Source organism: Mytilus galloprovincialis, chromosome 14 (genome assembly GCF_965363235.1).
Source record: "Mytilus galloprovincialis chromosome 14, xbMytGall1.hap1.1, whole genome shotgun sequence".
In the NCBI taxonomy this organism is placed as follows: Eukaryota; Metazoa; Mollusca; class Bivalvia; order Mytilida; family Mytilidae; genus Mytilus; species Mytilus galloprovincialis.
The window spans coordinates 30809434-30831919 of record NC_134851.1 but is presented as its reverse complement, the minus strand read 5'-3'; the positions used below and the strand labels follow the sequence as shown (position 1 = coordinate 30831919).

The 22486-nt window shown below is 31.1% G+C and overlaps 1 protein-coding gene across 1 annotated transcript; it reads right to left on the bottom strand.

Moving 5' to 3' along the window:
- LOC143059433 (transient receptor potential cation channel subfamily M member-like 2) lies at positions 1 to 10242 on the bottom strand. Its single transcript, XM_076232927.1, has 10 exons — positions 10104 to 10242; positions 9257 to 9410; positions 7610 to 7734; positions 6857 to 6905; positions 5714 to 5882; positions 4047 to 4206; positions 3243 to 3324; positions 2398 to 2522; positions 546 to 692; positions 1 to 21 (listed from the first exon to the last, which is right to left on the bottom strand). Exons 2-10 carry the CDS (start codon positions 9267 to 9269, stop codon positions 1 to 3), a joined length of 891 nt encoding a protein of 296 aa, XP_076089042.1. The 5' UTR covers positions 9270 to 9410; positions 10104 to 10242.
- Positions 10243 to 22486: the final 12244 nt, after the last annotated feature.

Below are 22486 nucleotides of genomic sequence, written 5' to 3'. Positions count from 1 at the left end.
CTAATGTGCACGTTGTTTGGACTGCAATGTATAGTGGTTACTTGTCTTATTTTTGATTATAACACAATTCCTAGTACTTATTCTTTTTAACTATACTTAAAAAATTAACTTTATTTATATTGGGATTGATACAAGCGAAGACTTTCAATTATTTATAAAACAATTGACATCATATATGAAACCAAAGGTCAATATGAATGAATGGAAGTTTTTTTTAAGGAGACTGAGCCCTTTGTTAACTTGTATGTAACCAATTTCATATGATAAGTCGTCCATGCACTACCATGTTGTTAAATAAATTCATCATACAATGTAGATACCGGGACTGAAATTTTATATATATGGGCCAGACGCGCGTTTCGTCTACAAAACACTCAATAGTGACGCACTATTAAAAAAGAATGAAAGCCAAACTAATATACGAAGTTGAAGAGCATTGATAAACAAATATTTTTAAAAGTTTCGGCAAATATTAATGTAAATTATTTCATTCTGGAAAGACATGCACTCCGAGCATGTATAGTAGGTTACAGATCTGAACTTACCTTATATAATATCCTTAGATTTTTTTGTAAAAACATTGTAAAGAATTTTCTATCCTGGATATAATCAAGCACTTGCTTAACAATTTCTTCTTTTTTGTCCACCAATGCGTTTTTGAATAGTGTTGATAATATGCTGTCTTTGTTCCCCTACGTAAAGTAAAATTATGTCTTTCAATATCATATAAACGATGATTTATGTTGTGAGGTTGAGTCTACGGTAATATTACCCATATCAAATTAGAATCAGATCTTGACACTGTTTGAATAATTATATAATGCATTTATTGAAAAACAATATAAAAGATACCCGTTAAATACAATTGAAAAAGTACTATGTTGAAAGTATCTATCCCATCAAATTTGAGATAAAGGATACAACATTTACAGTTTAGTATGCCTCATATATTGATTTAAATCTAGAAATTGACAATGAAGGTCAACTTAAAACAAACCTTAATGACACAAATGCTAATGTCAGCTTCCAAATTGTTAACTGTCCTTTTTTATGTAACGTAATTCCAATTGCGCACAGAGAATATAATTTTTTGTTGATATGACATTCCATGGCTTTTTTTTCCTATCATTATTTCCATGATAGAGGGTTCATGCTTGTAAGGAAGCCATTAAACCAGGAATGTTGTCTAAATTATCCTATTATAATTTTTACGGATGCCACTACGAAATGGTTAACCGTTATTGAATATTTGTTTTCACAGATGATACGGGATATAATTCTTAAAAAGTACGAGAATCTCAACCCGAATTTGACCTTCAAAATTATACTTGCAAGGGTCGTACCAACATGAGCAACACCCCGGACTTATAATGGTTTAAAGCACTAAATAATTTCTAAAGGATTTACACAGATTTCCCTACTCAAATTGCGCAGTGACCTTTTATTAGAGCATTTGCATTATTCACGTATCAGGATACGTGCACGGATCGACGTTTACGTATAGAACAGATGTGTTAACAATAATGATTTTACCCCGATCTCAATTAAAATTTAATGCATTATATAATATTGTCATCGGGACCAACTTGACTTAATTCATCTTTTCCTCATATACGTGTTATACGATACGTCGATACGGATACATCAGCAAATACTTGATTTATGCAAATGCTCTAATTTTCGATAAGTTTGGAAACATTATACACTTTCATACGAGATGTACGATATTCTGGAAATATACATTTTCAAAATTAACTTAACGTAAAGTACAGCGTTCAAACGAAGGGGGATTAAACAAATATTAAGCTTTCGGCCGTGAAAAAAATGCATCAAAGCCCTTGATTAAGAGTTTAGGAAAGTACCACTGACGTATACTGATTTCCTATAATATTATAATGGTTTTGTGGAGAGCACAACAATGCATGGCAGTGATATTAAGATCCATCACTTTGAAAATGAGTTTTGCCAGTATATAAAAACGTTTGGCCTTTTTATTGAATTTATTCAATACGTTTCGTGTTTTGTTTTGTTGGATCATATTTTTTTAATCGTCATTAACTTTGGTCACGTATGCTTAGTTCGTGTCGCTTGGGTTATTTTTTATGTTTTGTTTTGTTTACTATCATATGTATTGTTCTATTTAAGCAATGGCGTTTTCAGTTGATTTCCGAGTAAAACAATTCTTACAGGTAGCAGTTCAGACGGTTGTATTCCCTTTTTAGAACTTCTTACTTTAGTAAATTTTCTTCTTCAATATTTCAATTAGTGATAGCAAGAACAAGCTGGTTGATATTTTTAGAGGCTCAAATCACCAGCAACACCATTGCACAGAGTTGGCTAAATAACAGGTATATAATTATTAAGTCAGGAAGAAATTTTACAAACATTGAAATATACCTGTATCATCTGCAACAAGTTGCTGTTTTCTAAATTAAATACTTCTTTCTCTGCAATATCTGGTCTGTCCCACAAATCAGCATACTTAAGTATGTTTTCCATAATCTCAAAATCCTGTTTGTTTTCTAAGTGTATATATATATATATGATATATAAAATATATACATTACTCAATTATAGTTTATGACATGTTTGGTGTTATATAGATTGTTTAAACGGGAGGGGCGTAAAATGACAAACGTGAAAAAGAACAGTTTGAGTGTCTTATAAGTTAACAAAGGTTCATACGTAAAATATATTTTGCAAATACCGATTTTAACAGTAACAACCTTTCTTAATACTTGAACTGTTATTCATATATATAAATATACGAAGCAAAAGGTGTGTAAAGTATATATATGATATTACATACTTGAATAAAAACGTGGCAATTCAAGTAGAACAGCATATGTATTCGATTACAACATTTAACCAGACATACCCAAGTTGTTATGACCTGAGTAGGTGAACAATAGTGTGAGCTTGTAAATGAGGAAAATGTAAACCACCATCAATAGTGTTTTTTTTCTGCCTTCTTACTCAACTTCGTTATTGTGCAACACAACTGCATATAATTTCATCATAAATACAATTTAAAATTGTATATTAACGCCAGCCGCGCGTTTCGTCTACAAAAGACTCATCAGTGACGCTCGAATCAAAACATGTTTAAAAGGCAAAATAGAGTATGAAGTTGAAGAGGATTGTAGACCAAAAACTCCTAAAAATTTTGATACAGGCAGGTATGTTTAAATTATTCATGTATATAAAGCATAATGATAGAAGATAGTCATACATAGTCTAACCTTTGCACAACAACTGAAACAGTATATCTTGAACAGCCTTATCAAAACTGTGTGTGGCAACGTTTATCGAGTGCACGTGAATCTGGAAAAAAAATGATGTTTTTCAACCGATTTTAGATTTTTACGAGCAGTGTGCATTTACATCATTGACATATGTTGGGTAAGTGTACGGCATCGCCAGAATGTTCAATACCACTATCTCCTGTTAATTTCTAAATGAAATTGAGAATGAATTTGTGGATGTATCAAAGAGACAACAACCCAACCAATGAAATGAAAACAGCCGTAGGCTACAAATGAGTCTTCAACGCAGCGACAAAATCCCGCAGTCAGAGACAGGTTTCAACTGGCCCTAAACAATGTGTACTTATACAATAAAAATAGACGTTACACTTAACTCTCACACATAAAAATGAGATTTAAATTAAAAAAACAACAGGACCAACAAAACTTAGAGGCTCCTTACGCATGTTACGTAGGAAAGGCGCACAAGTGCTGTTGGATAGAAAATGTTTTGTGAGATTTCAACTCAAAGGTCATACAGTAAACAGCCATTGCTTACTTACATTTTGCTTAATCTCTGTTGTAACCATATCATATCTTAAATTGTGCATAATGGAATCAAAGACCACAATTGATTTGATAGGATAAGGAAGTATATATTGGAAACTTATCTATGGCTATTTTAATAGTAAGGCAATTCTTAAAAAGAATATCTACAATGTCCAGCATTTTACAAAACTTGCAATTGATATTGACATCATTCAACACATATAAAAGACACATTAAATAAATGATACATACAAATTTCCATTTTGTCTCCAATGCATGTTGGAGTTTGTTTGCTAGTTTGTCACAATTCACTTTTTCAGAAATCTTCTCTTCGTTATTAAAACCATAAATGTATTTTGCTGCTTCTGTCATTTCAGATTTGAAAGTATCAGACAGGACACCCATGTCGTCGCTGTGATTATACAAAAGTCTAAGCTGTCAGATATATTATTAATAATATAATAATTCTACATACATGTTAAATGTATATTGGTACATGTGTCTGGAGTTTTCATTTAAAAAGAAATGTGTAAACTACAAAATATTGTAATTGTTGTTTTTTTTTTTTTTTGTGGATTAATTGACACTTGCATCTAATTGATGCTAGTCGGTATATTCATCATAACTAAAATTTAGCTGTATGATGCATTATAGATAGTCAATGAATATAAAATAAGGGGAGTCTGCACAGTTATCTGATATTAAGTATGAGCCATATGAACACTGAACCAATTTTAGAACTAATGAAAACTTTAAATGCAAGTTAAAATAGTTGATCAATGTTTCAATTTTGACTTTAAATTCTCCTTTCGAAGATTTTAAAGCATAAGTGTGTGTTATCGAGGATTGGAGTAATACATAGAGATTAATACATGGCCTTTTCCATATCGGCCCGGGTATCATCCCAAGACCCCCATATCAGCCCGAGATGTAGTCGGGGTGCTGATATGGGTCGAGGGATATGGAAAAGGCCATATATTAATCTTTTTATCATATACTTCCGACAATTGTTTTATGTATTACAAATTAACAAATCAAATAACTAAAACAGTCAAAAACGTTATAAAAAAGTTAAATTATGATTCCAACAAATACCCTGTAATTGCCCAACAATAACATCACTACCTCCATATTCATTTATGTAACTATTTCCTATAGAGGCATTTCAAAACATTGAAAATTTGGAAGAGTTTTAGGATCATTTTTACTCCATGTTTGTTGTACTATAAAATGATTCATAATTGTCAATGGCGTTAGTTAGCAAGTACTAAAATATCCCCACAAAAGTTCCCGTAAATTTTGACGTCGTCATGAAAATATCTGACGTCACAATGGAAAAGTAAACAACTAATACCGGAAATACCGGAAGTAACTTGCACGAGAAGCACAATTATGGGTTCTGTGCACGAGATGCACCTGATATGGGATATAAGACCAGGTTGGAAATTATGGCTTGTATACTTCCGCTCATTACACATATGCAAAAGCTATCATATCAATGCTAAGTATATGATAAATTGATTTAATGGTTGGTTAAATATTTAAACGACGTACAGATATTACCAAACACATAATAAATGTTAACACCGAACGTGTATATTGAGATTTTGAACATTATCGTACCAAGAAAGTTGATATACAATATAGATTGTTATAAAAAAAACTGGGTCCGTATGCATCATACTATTTAAGTCAAGATTTATATCGAACAGACAGATTGTTCTGTTATGATTTCAGTTACGATTTGATCATAACTTGAATGGTTGTATGCGTATCAGCCTTTAGGTTTGGAGTAGTTAGTTAACTTAATCACTTGGCCCACTACAACACACAAAGAAATGAAAAATACCAACACATCTTTATTTACTAAATAATGATACTAATTGTTTAGAATAAGCAATAAGCAATACGAAACTAACCATGTTCTAAACGTACTCAATCTGTATCCCTTACATATGAAGTCTGCAGCTCTTCCAGACCCTTCTAAAACTAAAACCGGATAATTCATCTTCAAGTATGTCATGGCGGTAACAAATGAGTTTTCGTCACCTCCAATAATTATCATTATTATTGGAATCTTCAAGTGATCTGTTATTTAGAAGAAGAATAAGTATTTTAAAAAGTATTGTTTTTTTTTGTCGTTTAAAGTCTCAGAAATAATATCTTATTTGAAAAGTGAATATACATCTGCTATAGTAATGATGTCTGTATAACGATTTATTATGCTTGCTCATTTCGAAAAAACGTATATGATTTTCGATATAATTAATCAAGGCGCCAAATGAATTTGTTTGTAATACAATGATCCTTAATTTAAAAGAAAAATTAAACACGGATATGTAGTATTGACACATGACACAAAATCAGAAAACAGCACGGCAAAAGCATTTGCTATAAGAGGATCAGCTCTTGAATTGACCTGTACTCAACATCGCATTGAGTCTTTGAAGATATAGCACATTGCCCACGTCATTTCAAATAAAAAAAGTCCAATTTAATTGTTTTGAGAGAAATTATATTCATAAAAACATTCACAATAAGCGCTTAAAATTTGTATTTATAAAACTTAGGTTATTGGTAAGATTAATTTAGAAAAGTTAATCAAAAGTTGCCAAATTCTGTTATATCTTATTGTTGTTCCATGTATATAATTTCAATGTATGTTCACATATCTCGAATGCAAATAATCTTCTGTTATATATATAGCATGTGCAAGTACAAAGAGTACTTATTGCTAATAAGGGACGATCAGGAGATATATGTTCGAGTTGCTGACGTTTTGTTTGATTTTGTTTAGCTTTAAAGATTTTTCTTGAATTTTCTTTTGAATATGTTTTTAAATGACAAATTGGAATAAAGCGCCTTTTTATGGATTTATTGATCGAATTTATTTATTTCAGTCATTCATTCGTTCTTTCGTATCAGTTATTCCTTGATCATTTCGTTTCAGTAATTCATTTGTGCTTTTGTTTCAGTTATTCATGGATCTGTTTGCTCCAGTAATTCCTTTACTATTTATATTATAGTGCTGTGGACCATTACCCAATAAAGCATTGACTTACCAGTGATGCAAGCTTCCAGGACATAGTCTGATTGACCCAAATGTGTAGCCTACAAGTATTTAAGTCTACATTTGAAGCAAAACAATTTCATTTTTATCAGAGCAAAAGATTCAATGTTTCTTTGAATAATTTATATTCGAAATGTAAATAACTCATTCAAATACTAAAAAATAGTTATAGATATTAATGTATATCATCAAATATCTTCAAGTTGATTATATTTTTACATTTGAAATATTTTTATTACTTTAACAAAATGGTATTAAGTAGGCCATTTTTTGGCGGTCTCAACCGTCTGAATGCAACTTTTATCAACGTCAAACATATATTCTTATACGCTGTCAAACGATAACATTATGAGATTTGTTTTACACGTAAAACAATTATTTTTTTATTTTACTGGAGAATCACAGCTATTTATTACAACCTATGGAACAATGGCTTACATCAATTACGGGGAAGGCAGTTTAGCAGGGGGTAGGTAAGGGGAAGCTACGAAGACCTTAGGCCGTCACTAGACGTGTTGATTGGATCTGTTGATGAACTGTACTTTTTCCTTTGTTTTGATAATGTTGTTTGATTGGTTATATTTATATATAACTTCTTTCTTGGTGTTTTATTTGGTCTGTTTTTACAGTTCGGTCTGGTTGGTGATGATGACCAATCGACAAATACATGTTTGAAAATGTTGAATTGATTTAATAGTCTATAATAAACTGTTAATTTTTTTCCGTTAAATAAACCTTGTCTCACCTTGTGATTTGTAATTTTTTCAGAAAGCTCATGAAAAACATGGGTTAAGTTTTTTTCTTCTTTTGCAAATTCTTCAACAATCTTCCCAACACTTGTATTTTCTCCGTCAGTTTTAATCCAGATTCCTAAAATGCAATAAACAATAATTATATCAATTTTAGTGTCAGTAATGATAATCATACTAATATAAATAATTAATGAGATGATTATTATATTAATTAAAATAGTAAAAAAAATTATTAACTTACAATGTAGTACCAAACCCACCACTACATTGTACTTCGACTAGCGCTGCAGCTACTTATATTACCTCTATTACTGTTAGTTATAATACTAATGATGACAATTTTAGGGAAAAGACGAATAATTATATAACAATATTTGTTTTTCAAAAAGAAAAAGAAACGAATAGCACATCTTGAAAATATCTACGGCTTTTTTTATTTTGTTTTATTCGATTGGCACTGATGAGTCTTTTGCAGATAAACACGGGTACAAAATTCAAAGTTTTATGCATGATCAGTTTATTTATCTACACAATATTGGATAATGAGGAGTCAACATAAAACACATCTGACTTTCTTTTTACTCAATGAATCCCATCTTATTCCTCTCTCTCTCAAATTGTTGTATCGAATTTATCATGTATATGGTCATACGTGTTTCTCGTTTTAGGTCACCGTGGTTAGTTTAATTAGACGTAGTCGTATATATTTCACAAGTGTATGGTATAGATGGATTAACGTGCATCGTCTTTTGATCATTCTTACTATGTTGAGGTTCTGTTTGTGTTAAAACGTAATGCAGTCCATTTATTTCGTTGTTTTTAAGGTATACCTTTTCTATCAACTATACAATGTATTAGTTATGTCGTAAACTTATATGACTAATTAGTACCACGACTACATTGTTGTTCCTTTGTAGCAGCTGATGGTAATCACATCTAACTGTGGTTGAATTTTGTTTGTAGTGGCCTTTATATTCCTTTACGTTTGCATGATCTTTATGACGGTTGGTTGGTTTGAATTTGACGGAAACCTATGATATTGAAACATATCTATTCAGACTGAAAAACATATTCTGAACACAGAGATATGCTTTCCAGATGATGCTATTATCAAAATAACCATTTTAGACTTTAGTTCGTTATTTTGTATATAATGAAGCTGTTAATTTTCCAATTCCGGGTCCTTATATAACTGATTATGTGGTGTTGGTTTTGCATATTGTTAAAGGCCGTATATTGGCCTCCAATCGTTACTTCTTACGTCATATGGTCTCTTGTAAAGAATTGTCTGATTGGCCATCAAACCACATGTACTTAATCTAAGATCAAACTAGTTGGTTCTTTCGATTTTTTTCTTCAAGTGATGTCTATTTTTTCTTGTTGGTTGTACAAATGTACTATGATAATGTATTTATCTCGAATTTATATATTAATCACTTTTTGGTAGCATTATTTGTTTTAAATTAAATGATTTATGATAATAGTAAACAAACACACTCTCTTCTATTAAAATGTATTTTTTCTTCCATTTAAAATTGTAAAAATATAAGGTTATGCTACTAAACCAACACCACACAATCAGCTATAATAGGACCCTAAATAAGAAAATTAACGTAGTGTACAATGAGATCAACGCTTACTTGTTGTTTCCATTATTTCTTGTAAACCATTTTTAAGTTGATTTTTAATCGTTTCGTTAGGCAGATATTGGTTTGTTCCTCCAACAATGGAGAGAAATGCGACTGGTTTTTCTTCCTCCCATGTTTCATATGTGTCTTTCTGTACAGGAATACACTGCAAAATATAGTCTGGTTATAACGAAAAATATAAAAGTTGAACTTACAAAAGCTTTGAACTAATTAAAGACAACTTTAAAATTCACATTCCTTGCATTCAGTTTTAAACTTGAGAAACAATTATAATTCCAATTTTTCATAGTACATAGCAAATCGACATGTTTTTTTGAAAGACCGATCAAATAATGATTGTGATCTTTGCTATTAAAACCACAAAACAGTCTTCTCAAAGAAACCAGCGAGTCCCGTGGTATAATTTTCAGGTCTAGATTCATTTGAGATTGCATGGAGGATGACTCATAAATAGCAAAAGGCAATCATCCTGCATGTATCGATCATCATATCAATTCATCTGGTGCTGCTCTGCTTTGTATTCATATGTTTAAATGATATGTTTTGACATTTGTTTACAATTGGATGTTTCTATCAAAATTGATTTACAAGCCTTTAACTATCTGTAGACTTTTAAACATAATATAAACGGGTTTTAAGTTAGTTCAAACTTCGTTTCTAAACTAATTTGGCAAATATTATTTTTTTCGGATGCTATACTTCCTGAATTTGCATCATATTTTACGCATTCCCAGCTTTCAAAGATTATGATTTGAATGTATCTGATGAAGAGTAATTTAAAAGAGCGCTTTTTATATAACAATTTCCAAAGTGTTTGGTATTTTTATTAAATACATACCAGTGGACAAAGTGGTCTGTCATGAGCCCCGTTGACGGTAGGAAATATCGAAGTTTGTGTATGTTTTGTCCTCAAATTAGAAATAAATGTTTTGATACAGTTCACATATATGAACTAACATATTATAATACAGAAAGAAGGTTCTAAAAAACTCATCATAGATACCGTTCATTGAATTTCAAACAATAGACACACCCTCTCTCAATTGTTTGTTCACGTGCCTCCATGTTTACGTAAATCTTCTTTTCTAAACAGTTGTAGTAAAACGTGTTGACCAATACGTTTTTTTTAACCTAGTACCGACATGTTTTGTGGTTTCCGGTCTGTTTATATCAGAATAGTTGCCTTATTTAAAAACAACTAATGCGTCTTATTCCGTTTTGTTGATAATGTAACTGATTTGGGATTTGAATTCATATCATAAAAGAGCAAGAAAGTTTAACCTAGTTGTTGAACATGATCCGTCTACAAATAATATGTGTATGGTACACTCATTCATTATCTTGATTTGTACACCAAAAACTATTTACAAGATTTGAACTATCGTATACTACAAATGTGTCTTGATTTCTTTTTTCGTCTTTGACATCTCAAATATATTTATAACGGTTTAGTGCCTTTATGTCATATTCGTAAATATTGCAGCATTGCAACCGTGTTGTGATGATAGGTAGACATATTCAATGAAATAGTCTACATTCTGCTTTTATATGGTCCGTTAAATCATTTAACATTTGGAATGTGTTCTGTTCTATAGTTTTAGTTATCAGTGTGTTAACTTTGAACAACCAGTGAATAGTTTAATGTAACTCACATATACAGCATGCATACTACCTTTCTTTTCAATACTTACTGAAAAATAAATACAAAGATATGTAATTTTAATAAAACAATAATATAGATTGTTATAAGTTGTGTATTCAATTTCTAAATAAAGAAACAAATTAATTAAATGATTATTTTACGTACTAGTACATGTAGTAATATAATAAAACTATGTCATCCCTTGTTTCTCACTGATTCGATAATATACTTGAAAATCAATTTTAATATGAATCTGTCATTTTGGTCATAGTAGTTTTATAAAATATTGAATAATAAACTATTCAGTCAGTTACAGTCTTTCGATCAATTTTCATAATCTGTTGTGATAAATTGAATACTGTACAGATCATCCGGTGATTCATAAAAGGAAATAATGCAGGTTTTTTTAATTCAAGTTTATGTTACAAAAAATATAAACACACTAGTATTTTCAATATGACTAGACAACAACCGCGAAATCGTGGGCATTTATAGCTTGGTTGAAAGTATGTGAAGGACTGTGTAAACTGTTTAAGGATGAATTTTTGTAAAAGGTTTTATGTCTGGAGAGTTTCAGAAACGGTATCAAAAGTCATAAATACTTAGAGACAGGACAATCAATTTATGCCCTCTCTCTCTCTCTTTTCCAAAGTCCGTTATTTTTTTTTTCTGTTAAATTCCATCATTTTCGCGTGAGTCTTATGTAGACGAAACGCGCGTCTGGCGTACTAAATTATAATCCTGGTACCTTTGATCACTATTTTGCGTTTCCGTCAAGTTACTATTAAAATATGTATGTAATAAATAAAGGGACTGTTTATTTGCTATTTCAAATCCAAGTTTCTTCTCTACGGCGAGCACTGCTATATTATATAGGGAGTCACTATATATTATAGGAGTATAATCATAGTATACATGCAGAATAACGCAAAAATAATTGTCCCGTGTAGTTATGAAAATCATGTTCAACAGCTTGAAACTGGAAATCTTCCATATGATTTAAAAGTCGGTCTGATGACGGAAACAATATCCGGACGACGTTTTTTTCGTTTTTCTCCCAAAATAACCTAAACTGAATAATCAAAAGAATGGATGACAAATGCGACTATGCAAGGTTCCTTTAGGACACTGAGTCATGATGACTAATTTATTGCGGAAGGAAGAGAAGCGACACACAAAATGAGGTCTTCACGATTAATGGATAGATGTCAGAAAAAGAAATAACACAACTTAGTTATTACTTATAATTTAATTGATGACAGTAAGTTGGTCTTTACCCGAAATGTCATAGTAAGGCCGCCATATTGGTTATAACTACACATTGTATCTTGTATTGACAAATACTGAATGAAAATTTAATAGGAGATGGGACACTGACGGCTAATTTTACTGACATACACTTAAACATTAAATATCCAGTTCTCTCGATTATCAATGAATAAGAAATTAAAGGAACTGCGTTGGTTAGAATCAACTATTTACAAGTGCACGTATTCATGTTAGACTTGATTTCGAAAATTCAAATATTAAATAAAGAAATGAATGGTGTTCTTCTTTTTAAGATGCATATACTATCTTCAAGAAGTTTTAAATTTTGATTGGAGGGGTTTTCAAACTGCAATATGTTAACAGATATATTGATATTCATTTGGATTAGGTCTATTTCTATCTCCCGTGGCTCAAATAATGTAAATGTTATAAAGAATGGAAATAAATAGTTTTAAATTGTTAAGCTTCAACATCTGTGTTATGTAAAAACGGTAGTATTCTCTTTTTGTTTCTTTCTCATAAAGATAAACCGTATTAGAGCTGATGCTTACAACATATATGCATTACACGTGGAGTAAAGCATGACTACCCTTTGTGTGTTAATATGAATATCAACACGATCAATGATAAAAAGAGGTTATTGGTTTTAACAACAGTATTCATGTTGCAGCTTTTGAAATGTTATTTACAATAAAAAAACATTACACCATCATTTTTATTGACATTGAGTTAATTATATTCGTTACAGAAAAGTCACGTACCGGAATGGACAAACAAAAGACGTTTTAGAAAGTCAAAAAAATGTATTTAATATGATATATGTGTTGCCTTTTTCAAATTAAGAATTTTAACAGTCCAGGTTTTTTTTTGTCGTACTTTTCATGTCACTTCTGCCGATCAGTGTTCACAGCTATTGCTCAATCATACATAACGTATATGCTCAAATTTTACGTAAACTCAACGCAGGAACATAATATAAGGTCTCAGCCAAAATATATATTCAACACAAGGAACGAGTTTACACAATGTTCCTTATGTGACAGGAAATAAATAAAATGCTGAATCTGTTAAATGAAGAAAAGATGACTTTTTTTTTTTCATATGAATTATAACTAAAAAAATCAATAAATAATTGATTTGTTACATACTTTAAAATATCCATCTTCATAATGCAAAGTTGTTTCTTGTAAGCAATACAATAATTCATGGTAGGATAATTCATAGCACTTTTTTAATTTATGCCTATATTTAACAGAAGATTAAAAAAACATATTATCATGATTATGTTTTTCATTTCAAATATCTGTAATACTTGTTTGCAGATTTAAAATGAATTCATTCGACTTGAACATGTTTACAGGAAGTAACGATACACACTTAGAAAGAAGGCAATGTTTCTCTCGGAGAAAATGTCAAAGGTCAATTGCATTTATTTCGATTATGTTTTAAAAACCTATTTTCAAATGATTATGAATATTCAAATGACGGGACATAACTGATATTGTTTAAATACCAAAAAAAAACGTACCTTTAGACTTCTTGTGACTCTATTTTTGGCCTTTTCTGAGTTTGGTATGGAAAAAAGTTAATATTGTCTAGGGTCACAAATTATTGTTTCATTCGTCTCCATATTTATATTGTAGGCATGACGATTCTGAAAATAGCAAAACATATATATACGTATGTTATAAACGTTAACATGGTAGAAGTAGGAAAAACAAATAAAGTGAAATACAACGAAAAGTAATCGAGTCATTCGGGATAATGTTCATATCAGTCAGATTTTCAGGTTTTATCAAGCCCCGTCTGTTTATTTCGTTCTGGTATAATCCCAAAAAAACTTTTCTGAAGGGTATACATTAACGTGTATAGTTATTCTTTTTCGAAAACTAAACCAGAGGAGATCTAGAATTATATAGTATATCGTGTTGAAAAAGCTGAGATATTAAACAAAAAGCTACGGAATATACTCTGTTAATTGCCATGTAAGCGAAAGGTTTAGCTAGCCACACAAATAGGTTTAATCCATTATTTATTTTCTTAAAATGTCCTGTGAAAATTCATCAATATACCAGTTGTAATCAAAACTTCCGTTTCTGTGTATTTTGCCGTTTGATGTATGTTGCACCACATTGATTCTGTTGTTCCGTTATTTTCCTTTAATAGAAGCTATACGTTTCTCTCGATTTTATTTTGTTACCCGGATTTGTTTTCTGTTATTCGATTTATGACATTTGAATAACTGTATTCTGCTGTTACTTTTATTATTGATTCTAAAAAAATAAATTGAAAGCTATTGAAATAGTATGAATCAAATGTTAAAATTATCGGTGATTCAAGTAAAAGTAAGTAATAAAAAGAAGTTCCTCAAAAGTGGATCGAAATATTTAGTATGCTTTATATCAGATATAAACCCAATTTTCGTAAATCACATCTTGTTTTGCTCGAACTACACGAATACAATAAAATTGAGGCTGATTTAGTAAGACAAAAAAAGATTTACACGGTTATTAAACTAAACAATAGTGCATTTGGTTACACATATTACATGCAGTTTTAGTAAAGCTGTAATTCATTAGTACCTGTGGGACCATAAGGTTTCTAGTTTATGTGGATACTAACATTAGTACAAGTATCGAGTCGATTCCTTTATATTGCCATTTTTAAAAAGTCTGGTCTATTGCTTAACGTTTAATTTTGAATCGCTAAAACATTACTAAAATGATAACTTGAAAATAGTTAAAACTTAATTTGGAATTAAGCAATTGTTTAAAGAAACATTTCTACGAATAACTTAAAGTTTACTTTCATTCTTATTTTCAAATCTTTTGAAAAGCCAACAAATATACAAAAAGCGTCAATTATAAGACTTACCAGCTATGGTAAATATGATAATGTTCAGATCATTCGCTAACAAATTCAGTACAGTTCAGTAGTTTATCAGACAATACAGAATGTTATTAAAAGTCAATGACAACTACTGAAAGTCTAAAAATAGATTAAAGAGATCATAATTCAAAAAGGTAATATCACAAAAATACTGAACTTCTAGGAACAGTTTAAAAGGAAAGTCCCTATTCAAAAGACAAGATCAAAGCTCAAACACATCAAATGAATGGATAACAACTGTTATATTCCTGACTTGGAATATGCATTATCTTGTGTACACAATGGTGCCCTAAACCTGGTTTTAAAGCTAGCTAAATCTCTCACTTGTATGACATCTGCATCATATTCAATGATATTGACAACGATGTCATACATAATAGGTAGACAAATAAGGGTACAGCCGTCAACAATGTGTTATAATCTTGGTTACTATAAAAACAAGCAAATATACAAAAACAAAAAGATTTTAACGATCTTGACTGGCCATACAGCCGTGTACAACAGAGAAGCACAAGTTGTTATATAGACCAATTATATATGATATAAGCAAACATTAAAGACAAGAATACACAATTTTACCATAGTACAATAACACAATGACGGGATGTACATATCAAAGAAACACCATAAAAAAGAATGTGTCCATAGTACATGGACGCCCCATCTACACTATCATTTTCTATTTTCAACAAACCATGAAAATGGAGTAAAATCTCTAATTTGGTATTAAAATGACAATCTTTAGATGTTATAATAGGGAACATGTGTTCTAAGTTTGAAGTCGATTGGACTTCAACTTCATCAAAACCAACCTCGACTAAAAACTCTAACCGGAAGCGGGACAGACGTACAGGCGAACAGACGAATGAACGAATGAACGGACGGTCGGACTGACGCACAGACAAATAAGTATAATGCCTATAAATGGGGCATAAAAATGCATATAAACAAAGCACATTAGCAAAAATGAAAGACAAGAATACAAAAATGTACAATAACGGGATGTATAAGTACACATCCACGTCAAATGTATCAAAGAAACACCAAAAGTCATATCGACAAGGCACACAAGCAAAAATGACAGACAATAATACAAAAAAAGGTACAGTAATTAAATTAACGAAATAGACACTGAGTCATTTGAGTTCTATTGCACATTCCCATTTAACACTAATGGATAAAGTTTGCAAGTACTTGGCCAATTAAGATTGTATTGTACTGTTAAATGTTTTATAACAATAAGATCAATAACGGTATCACAATGCATACACGAATCATTTAAATGTTTCGTTTTCCAAAACAATTATATGATATATAATACATATTTTGTATTGTAATGTGATCACATACTAAAAGGCCCAAGTTGAAATTAATACTACGTTAGCAATTTAAACTGAATAAGGTTATTACTGTGTTTTACTGTAATTTTTTTTATTAAGAATTGGTACTAAAGGTAATTCAACAACCTTTGCATGTAGGTAATATTTAGACAATGTCAAAATGCATTTCCAAACACGTAACGATTTGAAATCCTTTATATAAAACATGTTTAATGTCGATTCACAGAAACTACTAATGAAGCTGAAGTTGGTAAAAATGTGATAACTGCTACACACACACATACAATTTGTTTTACTAAGTAATGAGATATTACGGAAATTAAGTATTCTTTTTCTGACGTATTACTAACAATAACATAACATTTACTCACAATTACCAGTAGGTAATGTTTTAACTAGATATGAACAAAATTACATGAAACAAGTAATTGTATTTATTTACTAGAATAGTGTGTATATAAAAAAAAATTCTGAAACAAACAAAAATATTACTTAGGAATACTTTAACATTTGCCTTGGATAACTAGATAATACTTCGAGTTTTACTTCAGATTACTTAAAATACTTGATATATTGAAAATACTATATCCATTACCTAATCTATTTCCATATCAAAACATCTTCAAGCTATCATTTCCCATTAATGATATAGCTGTCATTATATAAACTTGGTCTTACTAAAATTAATAATTATAAAGGTAATAAATTGTATCATGTTACCAATAGTGTTTTTTTTTTTTTTTATTTGAAAATAGAAAATATTCAGCAAATCAGAGTTAAGGTTCCATTTGACTTTGATAAGCTTTTTTTTTGAAAAATGGCTAGAACTCATTCAAATTTAAAATGAAACGAACAGTAATAAAATTAACGGTACCAATTTTCTTGCACCAGATGCGCATTTCGACAATACATGTCTCTTCAGTGATGCTCGTGGCCAAAATATTTGAAATCCAAAGCTTATATAAAAGATGAAGAGCTATAATCCAAAAGGTCCAAAAAGTATAGCCAAATCCGTGAAAGGAACCAGAGCTTTGCATGAGGGAGATACATTCCTTAATTTATAATAATTTCTATCATTTTGTAACAGTAAATTTTAATAACACAAAAAAATCCGTATTTTCATGCCAGTACCGAAGTACTGGCTACTGGGGTGGTGATACCCTCGGGGACTAATAGTCCACCAGCAGAGGCATCGACCCAGTGGTAGTAATAAAATTAACGGTACCAATTTTCTTGCACCAGATGCGCATTTCGACAATACATGTCTCTTCAGTGATGCTCGTGGCCAAAATATTTGAAATCCAAAGCTTATATAAAAGATGAAGAGCTATAATCCAAAAGGTCCAAAAAGTATAGCCAAATCCGTGAAAGGAACCAGAGCTTTGCATGAGGGAGATACATTCCTTAATTTATAATAATTTCTATCATTTTGTAACAGTAAATTTTAATAACACAAAAAAATCCGTATTTCCATGCCAGTACCGAAGTACTGGCTACTGGGGTGGTGATACCCTCGGGGACTAATAGTCCACCAGCAGAGGCATCGAACCAGTGGTAGTAATAAAATTAACGGTACCAATTTTCTTGCACCAGATGCGCATTTCGACAATACATGTCTCTTCAGTGATGCTCGTGGCCAAAATATTTGAAATCCAAAGCTTATATACTAAGTAAAAGATGAAGAGCTATAATCCAAAAGGTCCAAAAAGTATAGCCAAATCCGTGAAAGGAAACTGGAGCTACTCCATGTGTACTCTTTCAATAAAAATAAAAGTTAGCACAAAGAATTTCGGGGGACGTAGACTATGTTAACTTTCAATAAAAAGAAAAGAAATAGGTTAAAAAAGGGATATAGTATATGATAATTTTTTGAAATTTATAATTATTTTTTTTTTGTATTCCTCTCTGTATATATATACAATTCAAAAAGGTACAACATCACCATTTAATAACTATAAAATAAACAAATATTCTTCAATAATAGCACGATGTCAAATAAATCATGTCAATATATTCAAACTGAGAAACGTTTTCTAAATCTTGAATTTATACAATTTAAGCGCACACCAGACGCTGATACAATTTTAAAATGTCCAAATACGGCGCAAAGATTACAAAGATATGTCAAATGAAAATAGTTATTTTCGATGTGAACTGGCACAATCCTAAATTTCCAAAGGTTGTGATATGTTAAATGTTATAACTGCATTGAGGGCAGTTTTCAAACAAAAAAAGCAAAAATGTCCTACCCGATCCATGTTGGAATAATATTTCAAATTTGACAACGGTGGGGCAATTGAAACAGAAACTACATATTTAAGCCTCACAAACGAATAGCAGTCTAATAATGATTAGAAAAATAAGTTTTATCTAATGAGGTAACATAATTGAACGTGGCTACGTACTTTCTACATCCATCCCGAACAAATGGAGCCCTGTAATTTAAACTGTTATTTTAAAAAATAATTTCAAACTGTAAAGCCTGTACAAAAGCCGGAGTTATTGGAAACAGGTGATGACAGGAAAATGAGGGACTCATTTTATGTTTTTTCATTTATGCCCTCTGGGGAAACTGTCCGTAACTTTCTTATTCAAAATTTTCCCCCAGCGACTCTGTCGACCTTCGACCAACCCTCGTTGTGGTCTATGATTGTGATGGTTAGGTTTTTGAGATCAGCTTGTGTGTGCCCAGGTGATCTCAAATGACGACTTACGGGTAGGTCGGGCTTGCAAGTGTAGTCACTTCGATGACCATTTATGCGTTTGTTGAATGGTTGCTCTATCTCGCCAACATACTGCATGCCACACCGACACTGAAGGAGGTATACACCATTCTCAGTTTTGCAAGTTACATTGCAATATAAAGCGTGCACAGACCCAGTCGAGTGGCAAGTACATTTTTGAGTATTCAGTATATGTTGACAAGTCAGACAATGTCTGTTAGAACATTACTTGCACCATCCTGTAATTGAAAAGCTTTTATTTGAGGAGGCGTCAGCTCTAACAAATAAGTCTTTCAGACTTGCTGGTTTCCGATAAGCTAAGACAGGAGGATTGGGAAAGATCTTGGATAATTAAGGGTGTTTGGCAATAGTAGCCAAATGGCACGGATCAAACGTGAAAGGTTAGTAAAGGCTGGATTGTATGTAAGAACACACGGGCTATTTTGCTGCGCCTCTTCCGTTTGTACTGTGGGAAGTCATTGCGGCTGTTATTGTTAGCGCGCGCAAACCCCTTATCTATGTCCAATTTCTTATAACCTCGTTTTGTCAAAAATCCGCGAAGTTCCTGTAACCGTGTACTCGGTATGGCCAAAACCTCCACTGTGTTGACGACAGTTTTTTTTAATAGATATATCTTGTTTATTTCTACTACAATATGATAGTTTCGTAATATATTTTTATTTCTATTTTTAGATACTAAAATTTAACACTTCAGCAAAAAAATACAAAAGAGATATTCGAATTAATAACAAGAACTATATCTTTTCCATACGAGTCAGAGTTTTCCGAAAACGGAAATCATTATAAGATACATACATCCTTCAATAGCAGCGTTTGTTTCTTTTGGCTATTAGTAAATAATATTGCGGTTTGTTGTCATAAATATTTCTTACGTTAAAGGACATTGCTATTACAAGTATTATGAACATAGTTGTATCTTATTTTCTTACATATTTTACACGGTCACACTAATATGTATTATCCGAAGATATGAAATATACTCACATTTTACGACAAAATTCACGTCTGAGAATGCATCGTCCATAATGTATGCATATAAGACAAAGAAATGATTTCCCGAAATATTTGTTTTCTTTTGTTGATTCAGCAAAACAAATCCAAAAGTTACTAACAGTACTTTCATATCAAACTAACACCTACTCTTTTGTTTTCCAAACTATTAATCTTTTCAACGAATAGTTTTAAAATTGAAAGGCCTTTGTAACAAATATCTGTTATGTCTGCAGTATTTAAATTAAATAAATATTTTAAATATCTATCTGTGATATTATCAATGTAAAACAATAAGACCATTCGATTGGAAATGTTGAAATTGGTTCTCGGTTATAATCTCTATTACATTCTGTTATGACCTTGAAATACAGATTCTTACATTGATACCAGTGAAGTATAGGATTTATACAATCGAGATAGCTAAATTATTATATAAGTTTTTTGCTAACCGAGTGCTTTCTATTTTCCACAAAGTTGTCAATTTTATAAAAACCTGTTTGCATTTTTGTTCATCTAGTAGCTGATAATGGCTATGACCTTCAAACTCATCCAATCAAATCTTCTGATTTCATCGGCAACCACACGTTGATTACATTGTTTTATACAATGGGTTCTGGAAGGGTTTAATTACCATATTTTTATAGAAACATTCTTATAAAAGGTAATTTTCCAGAACTAGTAATTTAATGACAACTGATCGAAATGAGGTTTATCGATATGTAATTTTCTTGTTGTACATGTACCTGCATCGTCAACAATAAGCATTGAATAGTGTTTATTTTGAAATAAACGTTTCAGGCGAGTTATTTTCTGGATTTTGTTTCAATCAGTTTCAATTCTAAATACACATTAACTATTTACAATTAAAGGTAAGTATCATCGAGTAAATCCTATATTACCGATGTTTAAATATTTCTGATTTTGTTTTGATATGACGGTTGTATTCATTGCGTTTGAAAATGATGCACCTCGTTCAAAAATGTTTCATCAATATCGTTTATTGATTGCTAATTCATAGAAATTAAAAAAAGAATTCCGGAGTTTTATTAGTTTTAGATCTGATTTAGCAACGTCTAGAAACATGAGATATTAAAACGATTTTTTTTAAATTTTACTGGTTGTCTAGTTAACATGGCTAATTATAATTGATTATAGCTTTGCATTAATATTATTTAATAAAAAATATGTAACATGGATATGTTGATTGAATTCATGCCAATATGGGTTAAATTCAGAAGACTGTCAATATGAGAACTCTTTTTAAAACAATCCCTTTTTATCATTCTGCAATGAGGGATTCAATTTTTGGTTCATCAAAATATCCATATTTTGAAGAATTATTCTTCTGATCCTGCTATATAATTTTTTTTACATGAGATATGCCTTTTTTATGTAATGATGTTGTGCTATTGTTTCAGAAAAATGGAGAAAATTTGGTACCGTTTAAATCGTTTAATCTCGCTGCAAGTGTTTGCACCTGTACTAAGTCAGGATCTGATGTACAGTAGTTGTCGTCTTTTATTTTATTTGTACGTGTGTCTTGATTTATTATGTTGATAAGACTGTTGGTTCTTTTTGTTTGAATGGTTTTACACTAGTAATTGTTGGCCCCTTTGTAGTTTGTTGTTCGGTGTGAGCCAAGGATCCGTGTTGAGGGCCGTACATTGACCTATAATGGTTTACTTTTTTAAAATATTATTTGGATGGACGTTGTCTCATTGGCACTCACACGCCATCTTTCTATATATATTTGCTATTTGTTCAAAAAGGTTGCACAATGACATCTGTTGGATACAACTCCTTTTCTGAGAGTTTTCAAGAAAGGTTTCATACTTGGTATTATTGATGTCTTCATTAGCAGCTGTCTTAATTATATCATACAATATTTTTTAGAAGGATTTACTGGGATTTTTATATTTGTTATTATACTTTAAACACAGGTCCATCCTCTGAACGTCACTCCTCTGATACCATTTGGTAGAATTGCGTACCATGCTGTGACCCTGATCATATCACCATGTCATTGGATTAGACAATTTAAATGGAGCAATGTTGCTTTGACTATTTTTTTACATTTTTTTTCGACAACACCTATGGAACGCAAATCTTCCAAGACAGATTTCCTGAAACAACAATGCTCTAGGACATCTAGACAAAACAACCGAAGTAAAATATACACGTTATCTGAGTGAATGCCAACCTCATTGTAGGTTACGCATAATTGCATATTGTACGAAACATATGGCGATAAAATTAAGGTAATACCCAAATAATCCATATGCGTACTCCTGAATCATGAACAGCTTATATTAATATATATTTATTTGAATAACTACATAGACAA